The sequence below is a fragment of the Centroberyx gerrardi genome, chromosome 17, assembly GCF_048128805.1.
Source record: "Centroberyx gerrardi isolate f3 chromosome 17, fCenGer3.hap1.cur.20231027, whole genome shotgun sequence".
NCBI lineage: Eukaryota > Metazoa > Chordata > Actinopteri > Beryciformes > Berycidae > Centroberyx > Centroberyx gerrardi.
In genome coordinates, this window is record NC_136013.1 from 10,964,517 (window position 1) to 10,989,068 (window position 24,552).

General features: G+C 41.5%; 1 protein-coding gene across 1 annotated transcript; it reads right to left on the reverse strand.

Moving 5' to 3' along the window:
• Positions 1 to 923: 923 nt before the first annotated feature.
• On the reverse strand, positions 924 to 23,464 carry LOC139913303 (uncharacterized protein C14orf132). The gene is made up of 2 exons (XM_071901275.2): positions 23,380 to 23,464; positions 924 to 1,160 (listed from the first exon to the last, which is right to left on the reverse strand). Exons 1-2 carry the CDS (start codon positions 23,404 to 23,406, stop codon positions 924 to 926), a joined length of 264 nt encoding a protein of 87 aa, XP_071757376.1. The 5' UTR covers positions 23,407 to 23,464.
• Between the last annotated feature and the right edge of the window lie 1,088 nt (positions 23,465 to 24,552).

The window sequence follows — 24,552 nt, forward strand, 5'->3', positions numbered from 1 at the left end:
CACAATATCTAAACATAAATGGACAGACCATGACAATATGACAGTATGATCATTCTGATGAGCTGGCTTAGTTCTGCACAAATAGACATTGTTTGTATGAGACTGAGTTTGCGTAGCAGACAAAAAAAAAAAAAAAAGGTTTGTGAGATTTTAAGCGTGTTCCAAAAGGAGTTTCAGTAAAGTTCCAGTTGTCCATTTCCTGTCAGTAAAATTGTTTCAACACATAATATGTACACTGATAATCAGAACCATACAAATTAGTCCTTAGACGAGCTCTCACTTCCCGGGCCTCAGGGCCGGATGACACAGAAGTAATCCCAGTTCTTTTTAAATGTTTTAACATTCACCATCTCTGTTCAGCCGCATAATTAAGCAGCACTATCCTAAAATGCCTAGCAACTATCTGGGGGATGTTTAAGATGGCCTAGATCAACCCGGATCTTAAGCCCCATTTAATCTCCTTCCACAGTTCTGCATTGCAAGTGAGCGTGTTGTCTGAGGGGAAACATGGAAACAAGCTTAAGTTGAAAAAAAAAAACTTAGATTCTGGGTTGAGATTGTAGGTCTGTTGTTCCAGCGTTTTAACTAGAGAGATGTTGTACAGGTGCTCCTCTTCAAACTTCCAGTTGTAGAATCCCAAACCCATCGTTGCTGAGAAAAGTACCCAAGTTTGAGTCTTTCTCTTAGACAAAGTAATATAGTACACTATATTTGTCTAGTATCACACCTTCCACACCCTCAGGGGTCCGCACTGAGAGAGTCAGAAAGAGAGAGAGTCAGAAAGAGAGAGAGCCAGAAAGAGAGAGAGAGTATGTGTGTGTCTGCCTACATAGCGTGGCCTCACTCAAGGGTCCAGAGATCCAGAAAAAGCAGGATGTAGGGGGTGTGTACGTGTTCTTTAGGCCTCTGTAAGCATATGTTCATCAGAAGGTGAAGGCGTAGACGACGCCCACCACCACAATGTTTCCAATGGTGGCAACGATGGCAATCCAGAGCCAGATGGCATCGCTGGACATGGACTGGGGCTCGTCCTGCTGGCCCTGCACCGAGGCGGCGGAGGCGGCGGCGTGGACGCTGGCCGAGGAGTTGAAGAGCGAGTGGTCGCCGCTGTAGTCATCGTTGGGCGAGGAGTCCATGAAGGCCCCCGTCATGACGGGGATCTAGGATGGGTGGAGGAAAAGAAAGGACAGAGGTTAAAATGTTTCTCAATATCAGGATTTCTGGTTAACCTGTATTTGAGAGAGAGAGAGAGAGAGAGAGAGAGAGAGAGAGAGAGAGAGAGAGAGAGAGAGAGAGACACTTGTGAATGAAAGATTTATCAGAGAAAGAAGACATTTCATTTCATGTTTTTCTATTTAGATCAGGTCAATAATCACATCAGCTGTAGCTAACTGAACTATTGCTTTTCATTCAAGACGGAGTGTGATAATGCGTTCAGTCACTTTGTATTATTTTGACAGCATTGGCTTACTTAAAAACATAATAGCTATTTCAACTTGGTACTTTACAGCCCCAGTGCAGAGAGCCAAACCTCCTCGCACATAATCCTGCCTTCCTGAGAATTACACTACAGCAGATTTGTTCCTGTTGGTCATGCACTAAGCAAGTTAAAGCGCTATATTAACAGAAATGAGAGGTTACTGCATCACGGCATCTTTAGTAAATGGTTACAAGGTTTCCCACACGCGGAATGGTCCTACTCCATCTCTCACACACACACACACACACACTGTTGTGCGTGCCTGCATGTGTGTGTATTCAGGAACTAGGGCTTGATTAACATGGAATGAATATTTCAGATGTGGCAAGTGAAAATGATTTATTGCTTGGGACAATTAGAGCCCTGTGAAGGTTGGTCATCAGAGCAGAAGCAACTGAATGCTTGTGTGTGTGTGTGTAGGTGTGTGTGTGTGTGTGTGTCTCTGTAGCAGGGTATATGGCTGAGGAATGCTTGAGAGACCCTTACCACGCTCAGATTGGAAAACAGACTCCGCCGAAGATTGAAAAACAATGCTAAAAATACCTCGGAGGGATGTTGAGCACTCTCACATACACAGAAATTCTCTCTTGCTTGCTCATTTACTCTCTCTCCCTCTCCCTCTCCCTCTCTCCCTCTCCCTCTCCCTCTCTCTCTCTCCCTCCCTCTCCCTCTCCCTCTCCCTCCCTCTCCCTCTCCCTCTCCCTCTCTCTCTCCCTCCCTCCCTCCCCCTCCCTCTCCCCCTCCCTCTCTCTCCCTCTCTCTCTCCCTCTCCCCCTCTCCCCCTCTCCCTCTCCCTCTCCCTCTCCCTCTCTCCCTCCCTCTCTCCCTCCCTCTCTCCCTCCCTCTCTCTCTCTCTCTCTCTCTCTCCCCCTCCCTCTCCCCCTCCCTCTCTCTCTCTCTCTTCCTCTCTCTCTCTCATACACTCACCCTCTCCCATATACACACAGCCTAATGCACAAAGACATTATCACACACACACATACTCGCTTGGTCAGGTCTTCCCTCGCACAGGGGAAAACACTATTTAAAAAGCATTCTGCTGCTCTCCATCCATTGGCCCCTGGTGGTGAATAATGACATGACACATCCTGTGGAGCGCCTGCTGTTCACATGAGCATGATGGGAGCAGACAGGCATGTATGAAGTGCAGCAACCTGGGCCTCCCAGCCCCCCAACTCACTCATTATAATTGCTGATTCTTCCTCTCAGAACTATAGCTTTCATCCATTTTAATATTTATTTTTCTACATCAAAGCATATCACTGTTCATAAACATTCTTATGGGAATTACTGCTGATTACCTTTACAAGCTAGAGCATAAACAAAGATCTCATCTAAAAAGCTCCATGCCATTTAAATGTTATCACCTTGATAAAAAATGAATCCACAAGATCTTGAAACTGAAGTCATACTTGTATTTAACAGCAAATTTGTATAGAGTAACCCTGCGAAACAACGAACCATGCAAAAATATCCTATACTGCCATATCATAAAAAAATACTCAATGGGACCCCATTTTTCCTCCAGAACAGCCTGGATTCTTCAAGGCGTGGATTCAACAAAGTGCTGGAAACGGTCCACACTGACTCAATAGCATCATGTTCCTGCAGATCTTTCGGCAGTAAATCCATACTGCAAACATCGCGTTCCACCTCATCCCAAAAGTGCTCTAATGGGTTGAGATTTGGGGACTAAAGTCACTGTCATGTTCCTGGAACCATATTAAGATGACGCATTATCCTGCTGGAAATATCTATTTGAAAATTAGTAGACTGTGGCCATGAAGGGATGCCCCTGGTCAGCAGCAATGTTTCGGGACACTGTGGCATTCAAATGATGCTCAGTTGGTACTAAGAGTCCTAAAAACTAGAAAACTTTCCCCACACTATTACACCAACACCACCAGCCTGTGCTGTTGACACAGGCAGGATGGATCCATGGATTCATGCTGTTTACGCCAAAGTCTCACCCTGCCATCGGCATGTTGCAACAGAAATCAGGATTTGTCAGACCAGGCAATGTTTTTCCACTCTTCAGTTATAGTTTTGGTGAACATTTGCCCACTGTAGCCTTCTTGCTCTTATCTGACAGGAGTGGAACCCAGCATGATGTTCTGCCACTGTTGTCCATCCACTTCAAGGTTTGACGAGTCATGCTTTCTCTTCTTTCAGCCCAACACTGGTGTACTGAGCTGTTATTTGTATACTTGTGGTCCGCCTGCTAGCTTGAACCAGTCTTACCATTCTCCTCTGACCTCTCACATCAACAAGGCATTTTTGCCCCTAGGACTGCTGCTGCGGACGTTTTGTTTATCACACCATCCCGACACTGTTGTGTAGAAAACCCCAGGAGGGCGGCTATTTCTGAGATGTTGGAACTGTTGCGTCTGGCACCAACAGTCATACCACATTCAAAGTCACTTAAATCACGTGTCTTGCCAAATCTAACATTCAGTTGAGCAAAAACTGAACCTCTCAACCCTGTCTGCATGTTTTATACTTATGCTTTATAAGTCACTCACTGTCCAGAAGAGAGAACTGTTTGCGTAAATGGGGAAATGTAACTAATAAAGTGGATACTGAGTGTATGTGCAAAAATATTCCAAAAAGTAGACCTATATCTAAATATTTGATAGCCACTGTGTTTTTCACAAACGTAGCATATGCAGTATATATATATATACATACATATGTGTTTCAAATATATGTCAGTGTATCATAATACTACATGGAACTCCTTCCCTATCCATTCATCCAAGCCTACAATTCCCATGTGCTGGGGCACATGAGGTTAGCCCAGTGAGCGGTTAAGCATTAATGGAATAGAGGGAAATAGAAACCCAGGGAAGAGGCATCCCAAGGCATCTGAGCACTTAAGCGGCCAATGAAGGTCATCTCCCATACATTACCGCCAGGAAACCAATGCTTGTAGACGTTCATGGATGAGTGGCTTCGGTAATAAAGCTACACAACTGACCAAAGTTTCCTGGAAACCGTACTGTGGACTGAACTTCACACTCAACTCTCCCGTACAACAGTAAACTCCTGGCTAAATCGCTTCAACAAGCACTTCCAGACTGGGCTTGGTACTCGATCTCACTGGGTGTATTAGGCAATTTGGCTTCTTGAACACATAACTTAAACACACAAGCCTTACCTATTAGAATATTCCAGGTCTTCTTGGTTTTGAATAATGTCCACACCAATGCACTACTATACAGCAGAAACCCAATCGATGGTAGAGTTGAGGAAAAACAATGCAGCAAAGTTCTTGCCACTGTACAATGCCACCTGCTCGGCTTTCACAGTTTTGATTTATTTGTCCCAGCTGTTCCCAGCACTGTGCCATCCTACGCGGCTGATTACAGTAACTGTGAAATAGAATGGACTGTAATTGCCTCCTGTGGGATGTTGCCACAAGTAAGTGCTCGGTGAAATGGGTTTGGAACAAACAAACAAAACCAAAATAAATGGATAGCGGGGAAACCAAAACATATACCTAACCACAAAAGCACTTCAAGTATGGCTGTAAAGAGAAAATCAGACTGAACAAGTTGCTTCCCTGCACTCACGGCTAATATGAGGTGAATCTCAAATCTAAGAATGGCAAGTCGATACTGCAGTTGTGTTCTTGTGGTACTTGTGGAGAACAATCTTCCCAAGTTGTACTGGAGAGAACGAACTGTACTGGAGCAAATGAGCACAGAGAAGCATCCTTACATTTCGAGCTGGACTGTGTGCTTGATATCGCTCACACAATCAATTGAGACACAGCTGTTCAACCGTCTCTGTACTACTGACTATAGTGCTGTTTGGACGTGGCGGGTCATTGTCGCAATGAATCTTGGGGCTTCCCGTTTATTCTCGTCGGCCAGGTCACCATCTGATGCATCCTCGATTGGTAAGTAAACTTCCAGGATCTGTATCCATCATTGCAGTCTTTTGTTTTGGAATCATACTTTGGCCATTAGATGCAACATGAATGCACAAGAATGTATTTTAAGAAAAGACCCATTGTGTTGAAGTCACTGAACAATCTATTGATGGAAAGACACGCAAGTTAAGCTTCTGGCTCTGTCCAGCTTTATTTGGCACCAACAGGTATGTACAAAACTAAACTCAAATCCACACCCACAGGTGTTAGAACAACACCCCCCCTTTCGGGCACGAGTCAAGAAAAGCCTTTTAAATTGTCAGCCAGCTCAGCACAGGGACCACTGGCTCATCTAGCAGTGCCTACTGGAACACACAGAGATGTAGCGAGGTTTTAATTGCACACAGATGTGCCTCGTTTTCCCGACGGGCCCACCTGGCTCTCTCTGCCTCTCAACCAATGTTGATTCCCCTCCCTGTTTGCCACAGGTGTGTATCAGCATGTATGTAGATTAAACATGAAATCAAACAAAGGGGTTTTTGCACCTGTTAGGATAACGAGTATGCATAAATTCATTCAAAAACGTTAACTGCATGAGGGGCACAAAAAAGTGGAAAAAAGCCTTTTGCCTTGCAGCTAATTAAACCAAAGTGAACTGAACAAGTGCACTAGCTCTTTTCTAGGAGGGGCGGGGTGGAGGTATGTATGTCTGGAGTGAGTGAAAAACTCCACCTAAGAGAATTGCAGAACAAAATATTTAATTCATGCCTTGACTCAGCCACTACGAGCTACTTCCTGGTATGTGGATGTACAGCGCACTAGTCTTGAGTTGGTTGATGCTTGTTTGACTTTTACCATAGTGTGTGGTGTACGAGCGCACACTGTATTTCCCTTATGCAGGGCTATGGGGCTCTGCACAGCCTAAACAGTGCATTCCCTAGGCAGCGCGAATTGTAAAAAGCGTTACACACGAACGCACAAACATAACAAACACACACAGAGCTCGACTCTTATAGAGGTGCTCCTCCTGAGTATCTCATTAAGAAAATAATGCAGCTACTCTTAGAGAACAAAAGACAAATGTAAAAACAACATGTTTTTCAGTTATAATCGCCTCTATACTACAGCCAAACCACATTGGTTTTTAACATTAAAACTTTGTGAATTCATTTATTTTATTTTTTTCATTTTTAGGAAAGAAACATTGTACAGCCCTTTCAGCTCATAGTCTTCATCAGTTTACAAAGTTGCATCAACCTCAACCTCAAATTTCCCATAGGGAGAATATCAAATGATGTCACTTTTCTGACAGGGAATGTTATCCATCGCCTACTTGCAATTCAGGGCACAGAACAAGGAAATAAGACGGGATTACAGTATAGAAACAAATCACAGAGGGCTATTTGAATCTCTGCTGTGAGAAGGTACAGACAAGCAGAAAAAAAAAGTAGCCACTGCACTTCCACACAATCGCAGGCACTTTATGAGAACAATAGATTTGGCCTCTACCATACACAGCATATTGACCTATAGTCTTGATGTAAATCTGAAGGGAGAAATCCAGAGGTTTTACAGAGGCTTGTTCACCCGGGCAGAAGTGGTGAGACCTCTAGTCTCATGCCTGGTTCCTGCTGCTCAGATTTACAGCTCTGCTTTCATTGATTTTCCCCGTCTCAGCAGCCCAGCAGCATTTTATAATAAATCTTATAACTCAATAGAACAAGTGTAGCCCAAGTGATCCCAGCTAGACACCTTGGTCAATCTGTCAGCTCAATGGGATTTCTACAGCGCAGGGAAAAGTTTATTCTTTTTCTCTAACAATATGAATGATAAGTGTATCAGCTTCACATTTTTTCCCATACCTGATGTTACATAGATTATTTTTCTACATCAGTATGGTATGAACTATATGGAAAATAAGAATAAAGGCTTTAAAAAACATTTATTTGAATCGTGACGTAAGGGAAGTATGGAAATAATTCATGTTCACATCTGGGACTGCTACTCAGTGATATACGCTGCTAATTAGCAGTAGCGTGATGAGTAGAAATATGAGATCAAATTAAAGTCATCCGCTATAAAAGATTTAAATCCACGGCAAACAAAAGGTGATTTCTTATTCCTGCCAGATGAGAAGTGAGATGCGGTGCCAGACGATCACACGAATCAGATCATATCTCAGAAAGAGAGGAGTATATCTGTTTATTTATGTTTGCGTGATTAATCTGTACATGTAGAGTGAGGGGGAGAGAGATAGAGACTGTGTGTGTGTGTGTGTGTGTGTGTGTGTGTATTTGACACATCTGGGAAGCTCTCGTTCCAGTGTGTGACTCCTGACATGTGTAAGTGTATGTCTGAGTGTGTAGCGCTATGGTCTGTGACTCCCCATGCTGCACATCAGACTCTGTCAACACAGGAACAAAGAAACATCCTTATCACTAAAACCCCTTAACACCACAAAGTCACAGCAGCGCCTAAAACACCGGACAGACAGAGGATGAGGAATTAGGGGAATTGGAGGGTTTTAGGACTTTCATTTTCGACGATGACTCAGGATTTCATCTTTAATCTTCCAGAAAATGCGACCCGTCTGCTCCCCAAAACAGGGATTTAAGAAGAAGCCCATTCACCAGGGTGTGTAACACATTGGCTGGTATTAAATAGCAACCTTGGAAGTCATAAAGTATTCTATTTTTTTCAACTAGATGAGTATTATGGTGAATACCTCCACCAGGCATTAAGATTATACTGTCTAAATTTGTGGTTTATTTATCATCATTGACAGGAGCATATTTTTGCTTTGGGAATCAATTACTTTATGAAACTATAACTTAAGTCTAGTCTAGACTCAACTTCAGCACTTTATATTCTTTACTTTTATGTTCAGCTAGTTTGAACTCTGGTGTGTTTGCACTGGATCATAACTCTTTATTTAAACATCAAGTATCCAGTGAGTCTTGAAAAGCTTCGCCTCTGGCAGTGTTTTCCTTTTGGAATCTCATGAATTGTAACAACGGGTTATCAGACTGAATCCAGTGGGTTTAATCGTGATCATCATCTTCTCCCTGTGTCTCTGTGTGATTGTGTTTGCTGTGATTACATAACCAGGGACTAACAAGAGTGCTAACTAGCCATAATTTACTGTTATTTTAAGAGATGTCCCTTTTTACTTGTTTTGGTTCCTTTTTGAGAAACAGGGGTAACATGCTGGACTGAGTACATTTGGTCTGATGCCAGCGCTTTTTAACTGTGCTGCTAAAATGTTGTTCGACTTGTCAAGGCACAAACATTTGTCCTATTTATCAATAGGATACCAACTTAATACAGGTATATAAATAAACATTGTGTCAGGGATATGAGATATAACATATTCCCTTTGGTGGCCTTATTTGTATATGAAACTATAACGGAACTGAACTGATCAATTAATCATGAAAACGCTCCTCTGTCACGCTGCAGAAACCCTGTGCAACAATACATTACAGTTCTATTTGGGTACAGTTTGAACTCTGATTAACTATTCGCGTATTCATCATAAGATAGCTTTCAAAAGTTACAGAAAAATGCTTTTCCACCACAACCAAGGACCATCAATTATTCATGGCAGCACATATTTTAATTATGTATAAACTGGATTAAATGTGCAGCATGTGTTTTAAGGTATAGTTTACACCCACAAACTCATCATACTAAAGCCACTGAGGTGATTTCTCACCGTGCAATATGAAATACTACTTGCAAGTTTCTATGTAGATCTTGCTCATGTATTTTACATTGTGAGCAATTTCAATTAAAATGCACCCAGTGGAATCACATGTCACCTTTTCCATGTTCACTGTAAAAACACCAAAAGTCATATCCCTCTGCTAGGCAGATGTCTCCGGTCCTGGAGGTATCCCACACGGTCCAGTAGCCAGCAGCACACCATCGCCAAAAACATGGACTTAATCTGGGTTTTTTTTTAGCAGTAGCTCAATAATTAAATCGGTCTACTGGGCTGTGAGAACCAGATTTACTGAGCGTTCAGACTGCAAAGAAGAAACACAGCTGATCACCAAGCCTGCAAAAATATCTATCCTAATAAATAATTCAATCTACTCTTGAGTCTTAAAATTGTATTTTTCTTAAAACAAGTGAAAATCTTCCAACAGGGTGAGATAATTTCCCTGTTTCCACTGCAAATGAATGCAATATACTTTCTTGACTCAAGTGTCATTTTCTTGACAACAGTGGTGTGATCTGTCTTCTGCCTCAAGGTGCTGACACTTTTTTCTAGAAAATTCCTTAAAAAAGTAAAAATGCATTGGAAACAAGTGGCATTATTTTACCCCATTAGCAGAATTATTCACTTGCTTCCAATCTAAATCTAAAATCTAAAACTGAACATGAGACAAAAATATTAAATAGACAATAATAAATAGACATTTTTTTCAGTACATGACTTGAATACATTATTTTGTTTTGATTAACTATAATCAGCATACAACTGAAACCAATCCCTTTTGTGTTGCTGTGCCTCCTGCTACAGAAGCACGATGTTTTTTCCCTGACAACCCAGGGAGCAAATGATAGAGCCATGCTTCCCACTCCAGAGCCTGGGATTGTACCTGGATTGGATGTTGCAGGGCAGGAGATCAGATTGCTGTACCCACATGCATCTTATGACAGTCACATGACCAGCACTGAGCAACCATCCCCCACCTAACTCTGCTGCTTTATTGTATGTATATATATCACTACATATCTGGGGAGCTTTTCCCTAGTTGTGTGTGTATTAAGAAGATAAGTGCAAGAAAATAAAATAAAAATCACTAGGCACTCAATGTATCTATTGCTGGCATCAGCCGCCCCTACAGCTCCCTCCATGCCTGCTCACTGACTGTGCAACAGAGAGAAATTCCAGGCGTGGAGACAGAAGCCCTTAATTGAATCTCCACTCAAGTAAGACTTGCTGGGGTGAGGAGACGCACCCGGTCTAAACATACAGAGCAAGCAGAAAGACACCAGTCCACTATGATCTCTGGTGAGCTGCGAAGCAGACGGTAATAAAATGATGAAGAAACATCTCTGCCACTCTAAGGGATGACGCTGACGAATAGCCTTTCCTCAGGGCCACTCTGTAGCTCTGTGATTCATGGTGCCACTCTGTCCTGCTCATGTGTATACACTCTAGTACGGCCATTTGTAAATCATCATTAGTAAGGCTCATGGTCATGAAAGATTGTAATGTCATGCAAATCTTTCCTATGTTCAACCACTCAGGAAATGAAAAGCTCGTATTAAAGCCTATCAACGTAATCTCTCTCTTTTTTTGTTCTTTGTTTATTGTCACCATTCATCCACACTAATAGATATAGGTCACTTTGACAAACACTACCAGTCAAAAGTTTGGACACACCACATTTTTCTTTATTTTTACTATTTTCCATATTTTTGAATAATAGTAAAGACATCAAAACTATGAAATAACACAAATGGAATCATGCAGTGACCAAAAAACTGTTAAACAAATCAAAACTATCTTATATTTTAGATTCTTTAAAGTAGCCACCCTTTGCTTTGATGGAAAGGCAAAGGCTTTGGAAAGAAATTCATACATAGGCATCAACTTCACTGTTTATATTTGTCTAAAAAACAAATTTCAAGCATTTAAGCATAAGCCTTTAGATCAAAATGGCTTTAAGATAATGAAAAACATGTTACATTCAATCAGGTGTGTCAAAACTTTTGACTGGTAGTTTATACAGTTTTCTGGTAACACTTTACAATAAGGGTACACTAAGTTAAGGGTTAGTTAATGCTTAATAACAGTTAACTAATGTGTAATTTACTAATGGTGTTCATGTTAACTAAGGTATTAATTTATACATTATTTAATAGTTTATAAAGATGACTATTAAATAATGTATAAATTAATACCTTAGTTAACATGAACACCATTAGTAAATGATTACCAGATACATTAGTTAAGTTAAGGGTTAGTTAATGCTTATTAAGCATTAACTAACCCTTAATTAATGTACCCTTATTGTAAAGTGTTACCAGTTTTCCTATAGACAGAGTCTCTCCCATTATACTCATAACAGCATCATATCAGCAACTTACAAAGACATGCTGCCTGCTTGAGGGGATTAATGCACTGTTACAAAAAAGAAGCAAAGAATGAATGTATCCACCTGTGCTTTATAATGCTAATATTTCCATGTCTTCTGTAGACTATTTTCAGCATCTCATTGATATGCATTTCTGTTGGCTGAGAGTTGGCAAAGCTTCTGGTTCAAGGTTTTGCTTCCACTCGCTTGTATTAGTGTGAACACAAAGTCAAATTACACCAGTGTTATCCTTTAGAGTGAATTATTATGCTGAGGAAATATTATCAACAATATCATTATCAAACAGAGCAGCAGCCAGAACGCTGTAGCCCTCCTTGGCTTCAACCTCCCCAAATTCTCCCCATGTCACTCCTCTGCTACACCACTCCCTCCACTGGCTGCTTCAATCAAACTGAGACAGGATCTGCAACCCCCCAAAACCTCCAGGTCATGGTTCATCCCTGTATACCAGACCAAACTCTGCACTCTCATTGTCTGTCTCGAATCTTTTCCCCTCCTGGCTCCCCAGAGCTGGAATGACCTTCTCACTCCAGTCAGAGCAGCAGAGTCACTCCTCATCTTCTGTAGGCTGAAAACTCATTTCCTCACATCACCCTCTCCCCACTGAATCATAACCCCTATCATCTACTCCCTCTAATTGCCCCCTCTTAGCTCTTATTTTATTTATTTTCCTCACTTTTCTTGTTAATAATCATTCGATGCTCGCAGGAATATTATAAGGGTACTACGGTTGACCCTTGCATGTTATATTACTGATCTAGGGCTCTACTGCTAAACTCACTGTAAGCTGCTCTGTATAACAGTATCGGCTAAATGCCAGAAAAGTGAATGCGAACGAAGCACCATCAATTATCTATCTCCATCTGAATCACTTTCAATCATCACAAAGCAGACAGCTGGACTGGAGAACATGGACCGAGTTCAATGATAAATGTGCAAATTACTATGTTGACAGATTGTAATAACACCACGCATTAGCATAGGAGAAAAAAAAGATGATTAGGCCACTAAAATGCACTGCATACATGCTACACAAGCAATCCAGAGGCAAAGGAGCGTACGCATTTCAGTGGCACAACCTTTTATGCGCCTGAGCTGAAGCCTGTGACTGTTACAAGAGAGAGTATCATGCATACAGACGCTCTACTCGGTAACAGTGTTGTCATCGCTGACAGAGTCAAGCTAATGGACGATGGATCTGTGTTTATTCGCTCATTTGTTCGTTCATTTGTTCGTTTATCTGTCACACACAATATCTCAGACACTACTGATTGCATTTTGCCAAAACTTGGGGTAATGATGAATCTCTCCACTGCTTTCTGGCATTTTCTAAGGGACTTCAGGTCAAAACAAGGTGACGTATTTGTTACTGCTTGGTCCAGAGGGGGGGTCTGCGTCATGTTGCCTTGTTTTCTACTGCTCTCTCCTCAGTATGCTGTCTCATTAATTTCTGTCCTCCAGAGCCTCACATAGCATGATATCTTACTGTGGGACAACTCTGCTGGGACCGAAAGGTAGCAGGAGTTATTCAGAAAAGATAGCCAGATGGAAGAAATCTCTCTCTCACTCGCTTGCACATGTGTGTGTAAGTACACCTGCACACAAGAACACAGGCACACATACTGTATGCAAACATAATCAGGTGCTTGCTGTTTCAATGCACAGTGTTTGTAATTGTAAACAAACTTATTAGAGATAGTTTTGCAGCTTTTTCAAGAAGTGATTAAAAGCCTCTGAGTAGAATATAGTTAAATAAATAAATTATTGAATTAATTAGCTGCAGAATAATGCTTGATTTACTGTATCAAGGTTGCAGAATTTCAGCGATTTCTCCCCAGGAATACAAGATGGGTTGTAGAGATGCCTGTACCAGCGAACTCGCTCAACTAACATCTCTTTAAATTGGTATAATTTTGCATGTGTTATGCGTTACTGTCAAGAATAAATTAAGCATAACGCATTTGAATTCCTGACAGCTTTTATCAATATATTGTTCTTGTTTTTAAACTCTATTTTGGCATATAAAAGTGACCTTCAAGTTGTTTTTTTCCCTTCTTCTTTTCCTCTGTCATCTAATAGCCTGCCTGGTGCTGTCACACTGTCAATCTCATAGAGGCAGACAAGTAATTATCCCCCTGTTAAAGCTCAAGGAGGTACGCTGTGTGTCTTTAGCTTCTGAAACTCATCAAAATGAAAGACTGGTATTTGTTAAATGTCATAGCTGGGGAAAATAGCCTCTTCTAAAATGGTGTCCCTCTTACTTTAAATTTGTCTCACTTTCTATGCCTCTCTTTATGTCTTTACTGTTTCACTGTACTTTACCCTATAGAGAAAAAAGGGATCAATGATTGTTTCGTAGTGTAACATATTTCTCATACAGCAAGCAAGTAAATGCAATGAAGTCTTGAATACAGTAAGTCAGTGGCAGAGAAAACACTCCTCAGCTCCTACTGGGTGATAAAAAAGGCAAGTGTTGGTTGCAGGCATGATGGGTTCACTCTAATGGTTCTACAGTGCATTCATTTGCCACCAGCACAACAACACAATTGCTGTAAAATTAAATTAGCGTGTCACTGCCTATAGTGGTGTAGCTATAATGCTGCAGGTTGGCATCGGCGTTTATGAATGGTTATGTATTCTCCCGAAGGGGGGCCATGAATTTCTCATGCGTGTGCTACGTTGGCCTCGTTATTTACAGTGCTTCAGATACAGTAACAGTTCAGGAGCGTTCCCCGTCCTCAACCTTGAATGAATACAATTGTGAATGTGTGTGTGTGTGTGTGTGTGTGTGTGTGTGTGAGTGAGTGTAAGTGCATGTTGTATGAGGCATGAAGGAAAGAGAACCAGGCGTGTTTGTTTGTTTGTGGATAATTAAGAGGAGCAGATGTATATGTGTTGTGTCCACAAAGCCAAATGATACATGAATCATTCCTTTGCAAAGAAAAGGGGATTCCTAATCCAGACAAATACACACACACACACACACACACACACACACACACACACAATACTCACCTTGAGGTCTTGTGTGTTTTATTCTAGGTATTCTGTCCATGAATCACTGCTCAATAAATTGATTTCACCGTGTGTCATGCTCTTTTTCAGACTCTGAGATGGATATATATCACTGTGGTGCAGGAAGCAACGAGGTGGGCGGCGGGACACTGAAGCCTGTGTGTGTGCATGTGTGTGTGCATGTGTGTGTGTGTGTGTGTGTAAGATAGGAACATTACATCAAAGCAAACAAGACTCCCAGGTGTGAAATTAATCAATTTTAGGGTATTCACAGACAGCAGTAATTCACAGAAGCATAAAGAGGTCTTTTATATGGTAATGACAGCAGTAAACATTACCAGTGCTTAAAAAACAGATACAAGTGTTTGTTTGTTTTTTACGCCTGGATGGGCAAATAATCTTTCAAAGCATCGACCCTGTGGAGGCTGTATAATGCTTAAGGAGTAGCTGTAAGCTCAAACAGCACCATGAATATGTAACATACATATTGCATGCCAGGGTGTTGTGTTGCAACACTACAGGCTGCGATGTAGAGAAGCTCAACACTCTTTCCACAAGTCAGCAATGTGTTGGACTGTTCCAAAATGCCTGAGATCCTGATGAAAAACCCATAAGGTAATGTACTGTTTGCTGCTCCTCTGTAAATAGCTCAAGGGTAGAAGAGTGAAACACTGCAACAAAATACATGAGACAGAGAGAGACAGAGAGACAGATAGAGAGAGAGAGAGAGAGAGAGAGAGAGAGAGAGAGAGAGAGAGAGGGAGAGAGGGAGAGATGAATATGCGCTGCTGACAGAGGTGCACACTGTGCTTTGGAAAGAGACAGTGGTGAATGGAGTTTAGTACACCATTATGATATTTAGCTCAGGCGCATGTCTGCAAAGATAGGCTCAAAGCCTTAGCTGTGAATTGCGTCGCAAATCCTTGTAGATGTTTATTAAATAATTTCAAGGAAAATGAAATATCATGCACTTCCCCACCACAATATCTCCACCAAAATAATCTCTTGCATTCCAGGAGGCATTCTAAAATGATTTCCATACGTAATACCACCGACTGTAAATGTCTGATTTATTATCTGCGCATTAAAGTTGCATGTGCCAGAAATGGGGAAAGTGGTCACAGTCATGATTTGCCTTATATAAAACGTAATAAGGACTGTATAGCACTAATAGAGGCATGGCTAATACGATTAAAATAGCTGTTATAAATCCTACAGTGTAAAAGATCAAGAAGCGCTAGCTGCAGACGGCAGCGGCAACACGACAGAGTTTAGCACAGAGGGGAAGTGATTCACCTTTTTGAAGAACAAATCAGCAGGAAAAAATGGAACGAGTCAATCTGAAGCCTGAACTACCAGATGGATTCGCCACAAATGGGCTATCACTCTCCCATATTGAGGAAGCTTGTCACATAATCCAGGAGGAAGACACATTGTTTTGATACGGCCGTCAAATTGCTCTTGAGTTGTGACTCGATTGCTAAGACTAATTGCAGTCACTCATACCTTCAATACTGCCAAAGAGTGTTTTTTAGGGCTGACTAGCGGCAGCAGCTATTCTCGAGCGTAGAAACGATGTGTAACCTCTGTTCCTTCGCAAAATTAGCAAGTGGTGAGCGAGAGGGAAAGACAGAGAAAATCCTGCCTTTATTCCTTGTCATCTGCTCCAGGGTAGCTTTCTTTGAACAAAGCCAAGGTCGGACACAAGAGAGTAGGGCTGAGTGCAATAGATAGTATGTTCAAATGCTGTTGGTATTAATATATTTATTGAGGTATCTTTTCAAGGCTCTAGAGGGTTTTTAAAAGGCCATGTGAAGTGAAAACTAATTTATCTTGAAATGGTGAAGCAGCGCACAAACCGCGCTGTGCTGTCTAAGAGGCCGATACAAGCCAAAGAAATCACAAACATGACGGCTGTGAGAAATTTGTGCTCAAAACGGCATGAAATCATTCTTCAGTCTTTCCGTTTGTACTCAGGAGGGTTGATTACTCAACCTGCACACATGGATGATAACATTTTAATTGACATCTCTTGGCAATCTCGAGGTGTTTTGCCGGAGACTCGCCTGTATAAAGTTTTTATACTTTGGTTTTAGCATGCTAATGATTCCAAAAAGGCATAATGATCCCAATAAGTTACAGCAGGCATGGCAATAAAATCTGTTTGACTACAATCATAATTCATCACTGCTTCTTCCTCAAATACTGTGTAATCAGCTGCTGCCGCTCAGCATTTCGCCAGCATTCACCAAAGCGATGCACCCACCCACTGTTTAACTCCCATAATTTCCACCCATATTTCCTTTTCATCTGAGGAACTGTTCATGAGCTGAATTCATATTTGCATTTTATGTGTTCTTTAATGGCAAAAATGGCAGCGTGGAGCTTTTTTTATGATGAGCAGTCTGAGGCAATATTCATCAGCATCAAAGTTTTACGTTTTTTTTTTAGCATCAAATCATAATTCAATCCCAACACAAAAATAACTCTATTTTTCTCTGGGAAATATCAATGCAAGGGATGAAGCGGCACCAAACTTTTCTCAGGGTGGGTGGAGAATAGATTATTTATGTAGGAATGCATAATTTATACCTGCTGAATATCAGAGGCACAGTAATATAGGATGCATCATGCTGTTAGGTGGTTTGGAGCCTATCAGGAATGATGTTATTACTTCATACTTCCCTGTCACAGTCCATTAAGTCTGCCTTTCATTCTCCCCAGGACTTGATTCAATATGCAATCACTCATTTCCAGGTGCAAAATAGCTGGGAGACGTTGGCGACTGCAACGCAAACATGTTGTAAGATAAGATGGCACGAAGACAGCGGGAGATGACGGAACGCAATATGGCAGCTGAGACACTTTATTGGCATCAATCACCAGGGTTTGTCATGGCAACGCTCACCAGCTTAAACCAGTAAGTGGATGCGTGGCTGTTTGACACCTGCTTCGAGAGCGATCTGCGCCAAAAATGCACACCTGATGGTTGGTCGATTGTTCCCATAGAGAGGATAAAGATTTCTCACTCGGACAGGAAAAGGCTGAACCTGGGGCTGCTCATTCAGCACTGCTCCCGTGAGCCGCTCCGCAATCAACAACAGCTAGAAAACATGAACCATTATTTTTTAATGAGTCTTTGTTTTGACTATGAGGACGATAACATAAAAGTCATTCATCCAAAGGAATCCCTTTACCAAAATGCAGTACATTGTGTCTGTTCTGAATGTTCCCGCTGACGGTGTGTTCCAGTTTAGGTGCATCCTTCAAGCGAGAGTGGCCCTGCTATGAGGAGCCTGACCTCTCCTTCAACCCCCGCAGTGAAAATCCTCCATTAACGGTGACGTGTCAAACAGGGTCAGGTCTTTATCACTTTAAGGCTTTCTCTACATCTTGCTCGTTAACGGGATCTCCTCCTCTCCGCCCCTCCTGAGCTCATGAATGTCTTACTGCTGGCTGTGTGTTGTGTCTGTTTCAAGAAATAGAGAAATCATACATTCACATTGCAAATGCACACACACAAACAAAAAAACAAATATGTACACACTGTGGAATGATTGTTTGCGTTATGCTGACATGAAGGGATAAAATGTGCAGATAAAAAAGAAAAAAAACAAAAGATGCAAATCACTGAAATGAAGGGGCTTCAAATATGCAATTTGCACTAATTGGAAAGCTCAAAATTAAAAATAGGTTAAAAATAAACGTTAAAAATAGGTACCGGAACTAACAAATAGAACAGATTTACTAATTCATGTCTATTTAAAGCATTGGTTTACTTGCTGCAACCTCTGATGTTTTTTAGGTGATTGTTATTTTCCCAACTGAGAAAAGCATCAAAGTGCTTATATGTTTTACTTCTGTTTGGTATCTGACAACGTTGTTTACACACTGCAGGGTCGGTGTGACAAAGTGTCAGAAAAGGCACTGAAATGCTGGGCTGTTGCAAGTTCCACTATCACAAGACTACAGACTCCATAAGAAAGCAACCGCTGAGAAAGCAGACAAAAGACCAGAGGGGAAATGAACTCTTATAGATGAAAAGGCTGGGGTGCCATTATTACACCCTTCAAATAAGCTTCTAAGGAGACCAGAAGATATATTTAAGAAAAAAAAATGGGGGGGGGGACAGTCTGGCCATGAAGAATGTGCAGCGAGATAACATGATTATATAATGGCATTTATATGGAATTGAGAACAAAGATGGTCTCCATATAGGCCTGGTGGCTGCTGCCATTTTTAAAGGGTGTGTAATGGGAAAATAATCTGATCTGTGAATTATTCAACTCCCATTTCCATATCTCCTATCGTATCAGATGGCGAGGCACAAAAAAGCTCTCCTTGCTGCATCTCCATCCATCGCCTCTTTCCATGAGAGAGGTCTTTCTCGGGTCACGTCACTTATCTGTCACTCTGTTCTACCAGCCAACCTGCTAGACACACAGACGGGTGGAGGGATCAAAATGAATGAATGAACCATGCAATACCCAGTGGTTAAGGTCAAGGTTAATAATGACAAGATTTGGGTAGCTTTTGCAAATAAGTGATAGTTTGTTGTGTGTGGAATTCACCAAATTTGGACAATTCGGGTTCAGATAAGTTGTCTGCCACAGAAAAGTCAACTAAACTAACTTTGAAATCCTCTCCTCTGATTGTATTAACTTTCTGGCACTTACTGTATCATCCTATGAGGAAACTCCCAGTCATCTGCCACCTAAGTAAACCACAGAGTGTTTGCCAGTACTGTTTGATCCACGTCTGGGCACATGGTGCTGCGGGTAAATACAGGTGGCTCTGTTTGTGTGGAGACAGTCAGCCACTCCCTCTCTCCTCCTTTTGCTCTTGTCTGTCCTCGAGACGGGAGAGAAGGGATGGACAATCCGGTCAGGTAGAATGGCTCCGAGCCACAGCTAGAATTAATAAGTGAATGAGTAATGAGAAACGCTGATAGCCTGCGATGGAGAGACAAAGGGATCTGAAGCGAGAATACAGAAGCAACCAGATACTGCCTCACTTCATTCTTTATGCTACTGTCCAGTCATTCAAGTAATGAAAATGTTTTGAGGTAAAGAAAATATACATACATAGCGCTGCTCATATGAATACTAACACATGCCCACCTGTGATTTTTTCTTATTTGTGAGTATCAAATGTTGCCTATGCTGCTTTTTTCAACGAGGTGCGTGTGTGTGTGAGTGGGTAAATTTGACAATGTCTCAACTGGTTTGTCAGCAGAAATGAGGGAGAGGGCAAGCCCAATGGGTCACCATGGTCTGGACAGACAGGGCCTGTGGGGGTTTGCTGCTCTGTGTGGCAGATCTGTCAATTGAGGCAAGTCTGACACTGGCAAAGCGCCCAGGATGGCTCTGGAGCTCTGTCTCCAACACGTCACACTTGACCTCAACATGGACTGACGATCCAAGGCATCAGTTACATCACTCAGCGAGTGACTGGAGAACACCTTGGCTCATATTTACGCCTCATGTTCAGCCATTTTAATCATTTTGAGTAGTCATGGCCTGCATGTTGCGGAAACATGTACATGATGTGATTAACCGTGTCGGTAGTGGTTCGATAAAGTCTAAGAAATCCAAAAGTGAGGCAAATTTGTACAGCTACACTGTGCATATTCAAAGGCTTTTTTGTATCTAAGAAGCTAAGGATTCTGGGTAGAGGGAAAGTTATTTGATTCAACATTTCACAATTGAGTCTATTTGTTTAGAGAGGGAAGAAATCGCCTCATTGCTCTCAACTTAGTATTCAAGAGCTCCATTGTGATTGCCACCTATTAATCCATGTTTTGTAATGCTTGAGGATGCCACCACTTTCAACCTAATGAAGTATGCCCTTTTCATTTCTAACCAGTGAGGCATCGCTGCCATATGCAAATCATTCACCAAACACAAAAGCACACACTGTTCTGCAGAGAGCTATTTAGCATGTTCCTATAATATTGCACAAAACCATTTCAACAAAAGGAAGAGAATGGCAAATGACAGTGAAACAATAAGGCCAATTATGTGAACTATGTGAATTATATGAACTGACTATAAAGGCATTCCACACAAGATACTTCTGCATTTTCTTCTTCCCGCTCCCCATTCTTCATTCTCTTTCACAGGAAGAAAATCGGTGGCCGTCATTGCAACTAGCACTTCTAAAGTTGGACTTTTCAAAAACTTTTAGTCTCTTTAGGAGAGAATAGTTATGGCAGCATCCGTCATCTTTTAGAGACAAAGTGATGGCGAAGGTCCAATGACTTGCAGGCAGCAGAGCTATGTTGAGATGGATGAGCAAAAAATCACTCATTGTGAAGCCAATCTTCAAAACTCCAGGGACATTTGCCTGACTTCATTCAGAGTCACCATTATGTAGTGGCTCTGGAGCTCTGGAATGAATTTCACCTCAGTAAAATTAGCCATTACTTTTCTGAAAGAATTGCATTCATGAGAAGGCACATGAATGCTGAAAAATGTGAAAGGGAATTTTAATGGAGCAGTAGGCAGTAGTAATAGGATTAGAGGCAACAGGAGCCGAGAGGTTACAGAGTCTAATTTAAAGATGAACAGAGTTTCCGGCCACTTGTAGCGCTAGTGAGCAAAGTGCAATAAAATGCAATAACCATGTCGGCAGAAGAAAGAGACACAACTGAGCTTGGGAGAGCAAAGAAATGAAAACCTGATCTTCATGTTGAGTGGATAAAACTCAATTAATTAATACTAGAGAAGCTTTTGTTTAGAGAAAAGTGAAGTTAGAGAAAGGATTTCGTACCGATGTGGATATAGCATTCTTCTTACTCATCTGGTAAGTTAGTTACTTGTGTTACTGTGTAATGATATGCCGATGGGTGAAGCAGCTGAGCTACCTGAAACGCCTGCAACCTAGGCTGTCAATCAAACGAAGGGGCGGGAGCTTCCTCTCCAAGCTGCTGCACTGAGATCCGGATGTAAACATTGTAGCCTTGTAAACATTAAAAATTTAGACTTTCCTAACATCTTTGAAGGTAATAAATGTATTCAACATAGTCAGTGGGGACCAACAACACACTCTATGTCTGTACAAGTGAAATTATGAATGTAAACAAATCCATGTTGTTTACATTTTCATCTTTAAGGCAGGTTTGAATCCTTGCACCAACTGGAGAAATCAGGCTAAGGGAAGTGAACAGTGCTATTTGTTACTCTTCTCTTTTACTGCTAACGTGCCGTTGAGCAAGGCACCAAACCCCAACTGCTCAGCTGAGTGGTTCAATGGCAAACTCCAAAAGCCTGTGGTTGTATTAGACAGCTCCCAGGTGTGAATGTGAGTGAGTAACCCTCTCTCTCCCCCAGGCTGAGAGTATTCTGCCTCCTGCACTGTATAATCGCCTGTTGCCCGTTCAATTTGCCTCTCCCAGTGCGCACATTCACAACGTAACCCGAGCCTCGGCACGCTGCCACACAACAAAAGTTTTTAAACAAATGCAATGACACAGTGTGCCCTTAAAGAGCTTTTATTGTCAGTGTAAGGTGGCTGAAAGCAGTTGTGGGCTCCGGGGACCACAAAGGTTGCAGGGGGTCCACACCAATATAAGGCATTGTTTAATTTTGATATTATTTCACTCACTAAAAGTTTGTACAGTGAAAGAATGGATAATGCTGACTGTTTGCTCTCCACTGTTATCTCCCCGCCTACAGTAAAGATGGTTATATAATTCTGTACCAAGTCATATCTAACAACAACAATAATCTCAGATGGGTTTCCTTGGGGCACAGTGTTATCAAATGGGGGTCCGTGGTCTAATGCATTTCTACTTAAAGGGTCCTTGATGTGGAAAAGTTTGGGAGAACATGGCTTAGTCTGGCTTGCAAAACAATATTTTGCAGCAGGGACAATGTCATGAATACTCTAATGGCAGGGGCGCAGAAGGTGGATGGCACCAGACAAACCATACGCAGCCAGACACTGAGGGGTGGAGAAGAGCATCAACTACAGCGAGGAGGAGGGGACTGAAGAAAACCAGCCTTTATGAGAACAAAAGACATGCTCCCATATCCATAAAAACAGACACATTTCAGCTTTTCTATAAAGCAAAAAATAAAAAATATGTAGTGTAACATATTCAAAACTTGTCCTATTAATATGACCATAGCAAATCCTTGTCATTGATTGATTGACTACTAATAGCACAAGATGTGAGTGTGTTGGTTGAATTAATCAAATTAATGCTAATAAAACGCATTGGGTCAAAACATGCAGTTGGGAGATCATATTTTCCTGCTTTTATTTATATTTTAATCATATTAGCTCACTACTCTGACACAAAATCTTCTTTCAGCAGTTTCCATTTCAGCAATTTCTTTGCTCCTTACCATAACAACAACTCCTCGCCAAACTGCGTTGGTAATAGTTCACAGTGGCCGACGATAAATAGCCTATGTCCAAGTCGGACAAAAGGAAAGTGCCCATACGAAAAAACAACTATAATAATCATAAATCATAAATATATTTTGTAAGGATTCTATATAAATACCACAGCTAAAATAGCAAAACCAGCCTATAAACTAAAATAAAGCATTATAGAAATAGATTATTATTACAGGAAAAAAAGAAATAAATACCATTAAAGTACAAGAAGGTCCCTGTAAACTCACTATTCAGTCCAACAAACAGACTTTAAGCCCCTCTAGAAATGTTAGGGGAAAATTAGAATAATTTTCGGTAGGGTAAGACAACAAATATGATGCTATTTCTCCTGATGAAACAATTTGCAGACATTCAGACGATCGCAAAATGGTTAAAACGTCACAGGAACTTGTTGACATGCCACGCCCTTGGAATCAATGGACGACAACAAAAGTTCAGACAAGCCTGTAATGTTTGGAGAAATTGGACCCAAAAAAATGCGTCTATCTTACCTGCGCAGCCATGAATGACAGATCCATACTGGTGCTATATGTTCGAGCCAAGGCACTCAATAAAAGATGCAAATGTGCGTGGCTTTTTCTCTTATTCCCCGGTGGAGCATTTGCCTTTCCTGTTTCTTCGGCATCCGCTGGTCGTGCAAGTTGGTGGCGGACTTCATGTGAGGAACATGACGGAGGAGTCTGGTTCCCCACAGCGGAGCGGAGCGGAGAGACACACAGGCGAGGATGCGGGAGACAGCATGAGAGAGAGGGAGGCTCTGGAGGAGGCTGTGGTACACGACTGACAGAGTACGGAGGAGGTGCAAGTAGTCCTCTCTCTCTCTCTCTCTCTCTCTCTCTCTCTCTCTCTCTCTCTCTGAATGCCCCTCAATTTCTCTCTTTCTCGATCTGGATGTCTCTCTGAATGTCTCTCTCTCTCTCTCTCTCTCTCTCTCTGTAACTATGTGCCTCTCTCTCTCTCTGTCTCTCTCTCTCTTCTAGTAACTCTCTCTGCCCCCCCTCTCTTTTTCTGCCTGTCTCTTTTTCTTAGTCTCTGTTTCTCTCCATACCTCTCTTTCTTATCATTTTCAATTTTCAATTTTCAATTTCAATCAGCTTTATTGGCATAATAAGTAAGTTTATCTCTCTCTTTCAATTTTCCCTATCTCTCCTCTCTCTCTTTCTCTCTCTCTCTCTCTCTGAAAGTTAACAATAAGAACCATATCTGTACAAAAAGCTTACTTGTGTTTCCAGAGACACTCAGCAGGACAACAGGTGTGAGATGTTAACAGGTAAATGAATCAATAGATATCCAGGAAGCCGTTAACAACATTTGAACTCAGAGTTTTCTTTCTGCAGTGTCCATCAAATGCCTCATTGAAAATTTGTGACCTAAAACTAATTATGCGTTCTTGAATTAATTAGGCCTTGGGAAAAAAATGAATGATGGTGTATTGCTATTCAATGAAGAGTCTCTTCAAAAGCCAATTACCAGATCCCAGAGCAATTCATTTATCCGTGACCTGGCCTTCAACGCATTTCAGTGTGAATACTAAATTCCACTGTCTGGTATAACAACCAGCCTACATACAAAGCAGTTTTAAAGAATACCGTAGTAGGCTATTAATTAGGCACCTGAGGGTGAATTTTTCTGTTAATAATCAAGGTCAAGGATCACAGTATTTT